At 46.6% G+C, this 11,065-nt stretch overlaps 1 protein-coding gene across 1 annotated transcript; it reads left to right on the forward strand.

Moving 5' to 3' along the window:
* The first annotated feature begins 1,089 nt into the window (after positions 1 to 1,089).
* Positions 1,090 to 4,372, forward strand: LOC120655850. The gene is made up of 3 exons (XM_039933823.1): positions 1,090 to 1,207; positions 3,084 to 3,932; positions 4,046 to 4,372. The coding sequence occupies exons 1-3, from the start codon at positions 1,183 to 1,185 to the stop codon at positions 4,099 to 4,101; spliced, it is 930 nt and encodes a 309-aa protein (XP_039789757.1). The 5' UTR covers positions 1,090 to 1,182; the 3' UTR covers positions 4,102 to 4,372.
* The last annotated feature ends 6,693 nt before the right edge of the window (positions 4,373 to 11,065 follow it).

The raw sequence follows: 11,065 nt of genomic DNA on the forward strand, positions 1-11,065 counted from the left end.
TAGGGGAGTGGGTGCGCGCCTCGAGGGAGGGAGCAGAGGAGGGGATGGGGAGGGAGAGAGGGGAGGGGGATGGGCAGGGAGAGAGAAGGTGAGGCTGACATATGGGGTCCGCGGGTGGGTAGTTGGGATAGAGGATGAAATATAGAGTATGACGGGTGTAGGAAAATTGTGTATAGAGAAGAAAATCTCGATGACCAGGATGGAATATTCTTTTAGAGGATGGATTTAGAATATGACAAGTGCATATAGCCTGAGCCGCACATTACATGATTCCCCCTCTGGTTGACCTCTCGCATGCGCCCCCGCCGCCGTCCATCGGCGCCGCCGTATTCACCATTCGCGCCACTGGCCCACTGCCGCTGGTCGCCGGCGGATCCACCACTCTCGTCTCCAGCAGATCCATAGGTTCCTTGTTCCATACCCCCTCGTCGCCAACGGATCCTCAGGTTCCTTATCCAATCCCCCCTCTCGTCGCCATCGAGTCTTCCAACCCCAACAGCAACAACAGGTCACCTTGTTTCTTCTACTAAATTTATTGGTATTTGGGATGTATGGGAGAAGAATCTCAGGAAGGTTATCATGCCGGGCAACCGGAAGGAGGGCGCCAGCAGCACAAACTTGAGCGGCTGCTGCAAACAATGTCCGTCTCCAAGAAGAACAGGTCAGCTCTCAACCAGTCGGCTCCCAAAACGACCAAGATGTTCTAATGTATGTTACTGCAAAGAGATGTCATAAAAAAGACGGATCTGATTACTATGTTGTGAATGATTCGATCCTTACATTGACCCAATTAGATGATTCAGAGAGCACAGTATGTTGGAAATAAATATTTCAGTTAAGATATTGTGATCTTCACTATGAAGGAAGCGTTTAAACCATCTAAACGCGATTAAGGAAACCTAATGATAAAACCCTAATGGGCTGTGATCAGCAGGCCCATTAGGCCCGTTTCCAGAGGCTGGCCCCCAGCCCCACAGTGCCTATAAATATAAGGTCGTGGTTAGCACCTTAAACAACCCATTCATCTCAATCTAAAACCCTAGCCACCGCTAGTCTGATCGCTAAGGGCACTGGAGGGGTTTGGAAGGCCAAGCACTCCCGTTGGCGCCCGGAGGACGCCGATTCGCCGCTGCGTTTTCTACACCGACAAGAATGCCTACTTCCTCTACGGATCAGGCGTAAATGGCTGCTGCAACTGCTAACGCTGGTATAATGTTTACCAATTTATTCCGCATTAGATTGATTTGTCATGAACTAGGTTATGTTAAGATCTTGGGTTATTAGCCTCTAATATTTAAGCCTGGCTAATTCTAACAATCGGTATCAGAGCCATATTAACCTAGTCATGCACGGTCAATTTTGAGCCATGTTTATGCCTCTGTTTTTCGTCGGTTTAAGATGCAATTAGATCCTGCATAATGGCTTTTATGTGTTAATCATGCGTGATTAGATCTAAATCATGGTTAATTAAGTTTCTGATCACGAGATTAGATCTAATCTAATTCGGTTTAGGTCAAGTTTAAGATTAATCTTGATCTGTTAATGCTAAGTGTCTCGGATTAGATGCAATCATGCCTGACTAATGAATCAGTTTAAGTTAATGTCATGATTAAATCAAGTAATTAAGGTTAGGGTTTAAGTTTGCTGACTGTTTTTTCCCCAATTTATGCCTCTGTTAAGTTAACTTCCGCGAAATTAGATCCAAATCCATGAAATTGATGCATCAGTAAGCATTAAGAAGGAGGGGAAAAATCAATTTCAGATCGCATAAGAAATCCCCAAATTCCATGATGAACCCTAACCCTAACCCTAAGATTGAAAGAGCACTTACCTGTGGCTATGAGTACACACGTTGCTGAGCACCACGGCAGGGCCTTCCCGACGGAGCCGCGCGCGGCTTGAGCGCACGCGGCGCCGGCGGAAGGGCCCGCGGTGGCGCCATGAGAAGGCCGGCCGGGCCAGAGCAGCCGGCACGTGTGGCCCAAGGCGGCGCCTTGAGGCTGCAGCGCCCGCGCATCAGGCTGTAGCGGCGGCCGGTGCTCACCGCGGGGCCCGCTGACGCGCGCCACAGACCCGCGCGTGGCCATCGCCCTCAGGCGGCACACGCGGCCCTGGGCGGCGACCTGAGCCGGCGGCACGCGTGGCATGCAAGGAGGACGTGGCGCTCAGGCACCCACCGCCCCCCCCCCCCCGCAGACGCGGTCGGCACTCTGCTGCCGCGCGCGGCGCTCACAGCTGCGCGCGTGATGCGGCGGCCGTCTCTCGGGCCGGCACGCGGCGCCCGCGACGCGCACGAGGCCCGCGGCCAGCGCGGTGCGCGACTGGCGTGTCCGCCGGCCGAGGCTGCGCCCGCGCCCGCGCATGAGGGGCGCCAGCGGCGGCGGCGCGTCACTGGACCAGGAGCTGCGGCGGTTCGGGAAAGAGGAGAAGAGAGGAGTGAGGCTGGGATTTAGGGTTTCTGGACAAGCTCCACTCATTTATATTGGATGACATCAGTTGCCAACCGTCCGATCTAATCAACGGTCCAGATCGCTTCACGTTAGGGTTTGTAGGCAGTTGGGCCAAATGGGCCGACTGTGCAGTTTGGGCCGCGCGCATGGGGATGTTTTTGGGCTGTTTTTCATGAGTTTTAGCCCATTTAATGTTAAAGCCTTATTCTATTACTGTTTCTTATGATATTAGCTCAATTTAATTGCTGTTATGTTTAAAGGCTTTAATTATTTCTGTTGCACTTATTATTACCAGCATTATGTTAATTAATTTCCATGAGTTATTTAAATGCTTTTAATCATGTTTTAATTGCATTTATTCACTGAAAATTATGTTCATCCACCTTAAGCAATTAAGATGCACTCTATTTAAATGGAACCATCGGGAAGTTTATTTAGAGCACTTGTAATTAATTCTGACCATCGTTGATTTAATTACGAGTTTTAATGATAAATTTCGTTTGTTTTCCCCATCGGTGATGCAAATTGAAATATATATATGATTTTAATCAGACCATCGTAGGGTTAATTTCATACTTCTTATGCGCATCTTAATTGTGAGTTTAATTAAGTTATTATTCTCATGATTTTCAGTGAACACTGTGACGGGCTACCTGAAGTCCATTGAGCCCCTGAATGGCACCAACTACCCCAGCTGGTATAAAGATGTTCAGGTGGCCATTGCTGTGTGCGAGTATGATCTCGCCTTACGTCAAGACAAGCCAGCAGAGCCCACTGATCCCAATGGTGATCGTACTGCCATTGAGAAGTGGGAGAGATCAGACAGGATGGCCAACATGATCATTAAGAACACGATCACTCAGGCCATCTGTGGTGCTATTCCTGATAAGGACAAGGATGGTAATGATCTGAGCGCCAAGGCATATCTTGCCAAGGTGGAGGAGAACTTTAAGAGTTCTTCCAAGACTTATGCTAGCACCCTGATCATGAAGATGCTGACTTCACAGTATGATGGGCAAAGTGAAATCAGGGAGCACATTATGAGCATGTGTGACATGGCAAATAAGCTGAAGACACTGGATATGGCTATCTCTGATGGTTTTCTGGTGCACTTCATCATGACTTCTCTGCCAGCACAGTACAGTCCCTTCAAAATAAGCTACAACACTCAGAAGGCGACTTGGAGCATGGCTGAGCTCATTAGCTACTGTGTTGAGGAAGAAGAAAGGCAGAAAGCTGAGAGGATGAAGGATGCTGTCAACATGGTCAGCGAGCGCTTTGGGCGTGTTAGCATGAGCAACACTCCTAAGCATCAGGCTGAATCTGGCAGCAGCAGGCAGCATAAGAGAAAGTTTAAGGGCCATAAGAGCAAGGCCGTGTCACATAAGAAGACCTCTAATGAGAGGCTGTGCAAGTTCTGCAAGTCACCTAAACATGAGCAGAAGGATTGCCATGGATTTAAGGAGTGGCTTAAGAACAAAGGTACAATTACTGATTATGTATCTTTTATTGATGAATCATTCTTAGTGAATTTTTCTCCTAATACTTGGTGGATTGAATAAGGTGCCACTGTGCACATTTCCAATTCACTGCAGGTATTCAGTTCGATCCGAACTATAAGAGAGGGGGAGCGAAGTCTAAGAGTGGCTGATGGCAATGAAGTGAAGGTTGAAGGCATTGGGAGCTTCAATTTGGAGTTACCAGGCGGCTTCAACCTTAGTTTGCATGATGTTCTTTATGTTCCCAGTTTGAAGAGAAACCTTATTTCTGTTTCGCGTTTAGATAAGTCGGGACATATTTGTGAGTTTGGCAACTCAGTGTGCAACATTAAATTTCATAATTTAAGTGTGGGCCTTGGTCATTTGCAAGGCGATCTTTATTTGCTCTCTCTTGATAAAGTTTATTCTGCAATGAATGTGGATGATGTATCGCATAAGCGTAAGCGTGATGATGAGACTTCTTCGAAATTGTGGCATTGTCGTTTGGGCCACATTTCGAGGGGGAGAATTGAGCGTCTCATAAGAAAAGAGATACTCCATTCATTAGATCTCTCAGACTTAGATCAACAATGTGTTGATTGTATTAAGGGGAAATTCGCTAAGACAATTAAGAAAGGAGCTACTCGGAGTTCGGGCCTATTAGAAATAATTCATACTGATATTTGTGGCCCGTTCCCAGTAAAGTCTGTTGATGGTTTTGACTCGTTCATTACCTTCACAGATGACTTCTCTCGTTATGGTTATATTTACCCCATTCGTGATCGATCCGAATCATTAGATAAATTCAAAATATTCAAGGCTGAAGTGGAAAATCAGCATAATGTCACTATTAAATTAGTGAGATCGGATCGAGGTGGTGAATATTATGGGAGACATGCTCCATTCGGCCAAGTACCTGGACCATTCGCTAAGTATCTTGAAGAGAATGGTATAAAGGCCCAGTACAGTATGCCGGGCGAACCACAGCAAAACGGAGTTGCTGAGCGTCGTAATCGTACACTGATGGACATGGTACGCAGCATGCTTAGTTATTCTACTTTGTCTGTGGAGCTGTGGATGGAAGCATTAAAAACAGCCGCGCACATACTTAATCGTGTTCCTTCCAAATCCGTGCCAAAAACACCTTATGAGTTGTGGTTTGGGAAGAAACCATCGCTTAATTATTTGCGTGTGTGGGGCTGTCCAGCCGAAGCTAAGTTATTTAATCCACAGCAAAAGAAATTAGATGATAAGACGGTGAGCTGCTATTTCATCGGATACCCTGATAAGTCTAAGGGATACCGATTCTACTGTCCTGATCGTTTCACTAAGTTCGTTGAGACCAGGCAGGCTGTATTCCTAGAGGATGCAGGAATCAGTGGGAGCTTTCCGAGGAGGGAAATAAATCTTGAAGAAATACGGGCTGAGCTTCCCATCCCGGTGATTCAAGAAACAGTAACACCTCAGTTAGTGCCGCTATTCGTTCTTTCCGTTCAGAGTACACCATCTGTTCAGATTACGCCTCCTGTTCAGAGTACTAGCGCTGCTCCGCCTGTTGAAGTAGCTCCTGAGCCTGCGAGTGAACAACAAGTTGAGCAAATGGCGCCTAATGCTGAAGTTGAGAACCCTGTCGAGGTGCCTCAGACTGCACCTCAACCAGCACCTCAGCCTGTTGAACCATTAAGAAGATCACAGCGGGCTAGGAAACAGACAGTTTTCCCTGATTGTGAAACATACTTAAGTGAAGACATGTATGATATTGGGAAAGCTGATGATCCTAACTCATTTAGAGAGGCAGTATCATGTGAGAACTCTGCCAAATGGGTTGAGGCCATGAAAGAAGAGCTTAAGTCCATGAGTTCAAATGATGTTTGGGATCTGGTAGATATTCCTAATGGAGTCAAACCAGTAGGCTGTAAATGGGTCTACAAGACTAAACGTGATTCTAAAGGGAATGTCGAACGATTCAAAGCAAGGCTTGTAGCCAAAGGATTTACACAAAAGGAAGGGGTTGATTATAATGAAACTTTCTCCCCTGTGTCTAAGAAAGATTCATTCAGAATCGTTATGGCGCTAGTGGCTCATTATGACTTAGAGCTACATCAGATGGATGTCAAAACTGCGTTCCTTAATGGTGACTTGGATGAGACCATCTTCATGGCACAACCGGAAGGTTTTGTTGTGAAGGGCAAGGAACATTTAGGATGCAGACTTAAGAAATCCATTTATGGGCTTAAGCAAGCGTCAAGACAGTGGAACCTTAAATTTCTATCAAGTGATTAAGAAATTCGGATTTAAGGAGAATGATGCGGATAATTGTATCTACACTAAGATAAAGGGTGGTAAATTTATAATTCTAGTGCTTTATGTGGATGATATCCTATTAGCGAGCAGTGATAAGCGTATGCTGCATGAGACAAAGGGATTTCTTTCATCCAATTTTGATATGAAAGATCTTGGTGAAGCCTCTTATGTTCTGGGCATTGAAATACACCGAGATAGGACCAAAGGAGTACTAGGATTGTCTCAAAAAGCATATATTGAGAAAATGCTTAAGAGATTTAATATGGATAAGAGTAAGGCCACACCTGTTCCATTAGCGAAGGGCGATAAGTTTAGTGAAGCCCAATGTCCTAAGAACCAATTGGAATCAGATGAGATGAAGGACATACCTTATGCTTCAGCTGTCGGAAGCCTGATGTATGCACAAGTCTGTACGCGTCCTGACTTGGCATTTGCTACCGGAATGTTTGGAAGATATCAGAAAAATCCCGGAAAGGTCCACTGGGTTGGTGTCAAGAAGGCATTACGTTACTGCCAAGGCACTAAAGACTTCATGCTCACATACAGAAGATCAGATAACCTTGAAGTTGTGGGTTATACTGATGCTGACTTTGCTGGATGTGTGGATAGTAGGAAATCTACATCAGGATATATCTACATGTTAGCTGGTGGAGCTATATCATGGAAAAGCTCTAAGCAAAGTTTAGTTGCAGCGTCGACGATGCAAGCTGAGTTTGTGGCATGCTATGAAGCAACTGGACAGGCTGTTTGGCTTAAGAATTTTATTCCGGGCCTCAAGGTAATTGACAGCATTACGGAACCTATAACGTTATACTGCGATAATCAGTCTGCAGTATTCTTTTCGAGTAACAACAAGTCAAGTGGTGCTTCCAAACACATTGACCTTAAGTATCGTGTTGTGAAAGAAAGATGCCAGGATCGAACCATTAAGATTGAGCACATAAGAACTAATTCTATGTTAGCGGATCCGCTCACTAAAGGCTTACCACCGAACGTGTTTAAGCAGCACGTTACTAATATGGGTTTGGTGGATAGTCTTTAGGTCCTGGTTTAGGGCCATTATGACTCCCAACTAACCAATAAGCGTTCTACCGAGGTGTTTCAGTGAGACTGTGGGTAATGGGGTCCCAGTAGTGCATCAAGCTACTGACGACGCATTGGTCCGGTACTTTCTGTTACTACTAAGGGTGAACATTAGTATGATACGAACATTAGCCTTAACCGTTCGATCAAGTGGGAGAATGTTGGAAATAAATATTTCAGTTAAGATATTGTGATCTTCACTATTAAGGAAGCGTTTAAACCATCTAAACGCGATTAAGGAAACCTAATGATAAAACCCTAATGGGCTGTGATCAGCAGGCCCATTAGGCCCGTTTCCAGAGGCTGGCCCCCAGCCCCACAGTGCCTATAAATATAAGGTTGTGGTTAACACCTTAAACAACCCATTCATCTCAATCTAAAACCCTAGCCACCGCTAGTCTGATCGCTAAGGGCACTGGAGGGGTTTGGAAGGCCAAGCACTCCCGTTGGCGCCCGGAGGACGCCGATTCGCCGCTGCGTTTTCTACACCGACAAGAACGCCTACTTCCTCTACGGATCAGGCGTAAATGGCTGCTGCAACTGCTAACGCTGGTATAATGTTTACCAATTTATTCCGCATTAGATTGATTTGTCATGAACTAGGTTATGTTAAGATCTTGGGTTATTAGCCTCTAATGTTTAAGCCTGGCTAATTCTAACACAGTACACAGGTTAGCAAGAATCAGTAATGGGTAAAAGGGCAATCATAGTGTGAATCTATATGTGCAGTTTACCTATACTGGACCCATGTCTTTTAAATCCATCAATCAAAGATCAGAAGAACTGCCAGTTGCAGGACCAAAAATTCTGTGTCTCTCTCTCTCACGTTGTCTGCTGCTAACTGTTGTGTTCCTGGCTCCGGTGGTTGCCGACTCGCCTGAATTCTGACAGTGAAACGTTAGGAACCTGCTTGAAGTGTTCTTCCTTATATGCTTGTGTGCTATTTCAGATTAGACAATCGATGTTGTTTTTACTCATCAATGGTATAAACTTCTCATGGCGAAGATATAAGTGTAGAGATATTAATAATTGCCTTGAGTTAACATGTATTCTTGAGATTTTTGCATCTTGCCTTTTGTCCAAGATGAAACAGGCACTGAACGAATCCCAGTTTCTTGTATTTCCCTTTCATTAAGAATTACTTCTTATTTTGTATGGCATTACAAACTTCTTTGTACCAGATTTCTTATTTTGTCATAGCCAATGTTATCTATAAATTTCTTACTGAGTACCCCTTAAACGCTTTATCTCAGTCTAGGCTCGTGGTGGTGGAATCCAAAACTATGAACACTGGAAAACAAGCCCTTTGCATTCTCAGGACTTTGCCGTGATATCTAAACCTTCCAGGAAGGCTTTAACCAACTTGCTTTACCTAGCTGTCTGTTGAAAGGAGTGAGTTGCTGCTATCTTTACCTTGCTTTCATGTATTTTGTTCTGCCAGCTTCATCCTAATAATCATCTCAAATTTGTCAGCCATGTGTTGTTCATTTTACTTACTAGCTGATGGCCGGGAAACAGCCAAACAGACCAGGCGGCAGTGGTGAAACAAAGAACCCCGCAAAGCTAAGGAGGATTGTCGATTCAATGTAGTTATTTTTTTATATAATTTATCATCTATTGTTCTACACAAATACACATTATGACCGGAAATGTCCCTGCCATGTTCTTTTCTATTTTCTTTCAGATTTTTTTCCATTATTTTGGATTCTTGAAGTATGTGGATTGGATTGTAAATCTATACTAAAACTAGTTTTAGTTTGGCTCATGCAAGTAAGCTTGCAGCACGACTGCATCATGTAAGTATAGTAGTAGATCGCCGGTCTATCATAAAGTAGTATTACTTGTAAGTAGTTAGTACTCGACGCTGCACAATGCGGGTCAAAACCCTGCATGAAAATGCGGCGTTATGCGGGCCGCCGCATGCGGCCGCATTAGCGTTTGCGGCTGTTGTGGACGCGGGGCGGGCAGCCGCAACCCGCCCCGCTTGCAACCATACCAGAGGATGAGCGCACGAGGCCACATGATCTTCCAACCGCCTAGTCGGCGGGGAATCAAAATCTGGTCTGGGGACGTTGCGTTGCGCAGGCCGCACCTGCCGAGCTAACCAGCAAATCATTTGCCATTTATGAGCTTATTTTCTGTTCCTAAATCATGTTCGCCCATTTAATTTATTTATTAGTACTACGTGTGCTTTGTTTGTTTGTTTGTTTCCATCTAATATATAGATCGTGAATGGGCTGGGCTCAACCCGTAACCAAATAATTCGTGTTTACACACACTGTCGTGATCGATGATGAATGGATGGATGTACGATGGTTGCGTGGACACAGTCATCTGTGGTGCATTCACTTTGGGGCCGACCGGCCGGGCGGACCGGAGCGCCCTCCGCCGTTGGTTCGTGTTCGTTCCAACGTACGAAACCGGCGGGAGGACCAGAAGCGTGCGCGCGGCCGGCACGGCGGCACGCCTGGTCACACTACCTACGATACGAACAACCGATCCAGGGCCGAGCCCTGCAGTAGATCCTGTGCTACATATGTGCCGATCATCAGCCGGTGTGCACGTACGGTAGCCTGCAGCATCGCACTCCCTCCGTTCCGGAGTCCGGCCACTGCCTCCTCTCTTTCACCAAAGACGTGGTAACGTATACACACACACGCACGCGCGCGCGGTGCGGCACACCTGATCACTCACCTATAGTGATAGCGAGCGAGCGAGCTTGCGGGACACGGTGCATGCAACTCCATCGGCTGGGGTACCGTACTACTTGCCTGCTTGGTCATCGGACTGGCACCATGCGTCCAGCGAGGTCTGGTCGCCAGTCGATCGCGAACAGAACCACTCTCCCCCGCTCGTCCGATCCCGATCAAACGCGCACACAACCGAGAACGGACGGACGAATCACGCGCGCGGCGCACGGCGCGATTATTCATTCGTACCAAAGCTCCTGGAGTCTAGTTGGCTAGAAGAGATGAGGTATGGTCGCTCCCACAAGGTCGCGAGTTCAAATCCTAGCTGGAACGAATTTCCGCTTGTGGGTAAAAAAATCTCTCTCGCTGTGCTCACCGTAAGACTTGGCCCTCTAGGGCATAGCTCAGGGTTCGAGGGGTTTTTCCGCGGCCGGATGAAGCCGTGTTGTTTTCTCTTAACGAAAAATGGTAGGATCCGTTAGACCCGGCCACATTGTTTTTCCGATTATTCATTCGTGTGCATGCAACGTTCGTCGTCGTCCGGTCGATCTCGGGTCCCGCCGAACCCGGCCAGAGAAACACGACGCGACGTGCCACTGCCCCGCGCGCGGTACGGGCACGGCTATGCGTGCGCCTGCTCGCACGTGTCCACGCTTAGCCCAAAAGCTATATAGCTGCGCTTGGTCCGTCTTGGACATCAGGGCATATGCATGTGCAGGGGGAGCTGCCCCTTTAAGAGCCTTTTCCCGCTTGGGGGACCGTGCGAGCATCGAGGCAGCTGCTACTCCCTCTGTTTTCTTTTTTTAGGCGTATCACGGTTTTTTGCTTTTTTAGATTTATAGTGCGCAACCCCTTGGCAAGCTCCGTTGGTCTCGGTACTCCATGATATTTAATTCGTGATACATTAATCCGCCTTATGGGAATCCAAACCATCACGCCATGCGGATAAATCTTTCGATGCTCCACGCCCTGTACTCTGCTTATTTTATTTTTTTTCTCTCGATGGCTGCATGCAAAAAGGAAGAAAAGTGGCCGCCTACAATTATGGATCCTGGAAAGT

This window comes from Panicum virgatum, chromosome 1N, assembly GCF_016808335.1.
Source record: "Panicum virgatum strain AP13 chromosome 1N, P.virgatum_v5, whole genome shotgun sequence".
Classification (NCBI taxonomy): Eukaryota; Viridiplantae; Streptophyta; class Magnoliopsida; order Poales; family Poaceae; genus Panicum; species Panicum virgatum.

Coding starts and splice junctions, on each gene's coding strand:
- LOC120655850 (XM_039933823.1), top strand. CDS start 1,183: ATGGCTGCTGCAACTGCTAACGCTG. Junction 1,208..3,083: donor TGCTGCAACTGCTAACGCTG/GTATAATGTTTA, acceptor CATGATTTTCAG/TGAACACTGTGACGGGCTAC. Junction 3,933..4,045: donor GGAGTGGCTTAAGAACAAAG/GTACAATTACTG, acceptor AATTCACTGCAG/GTATTCAGTTCGATCCGAAC.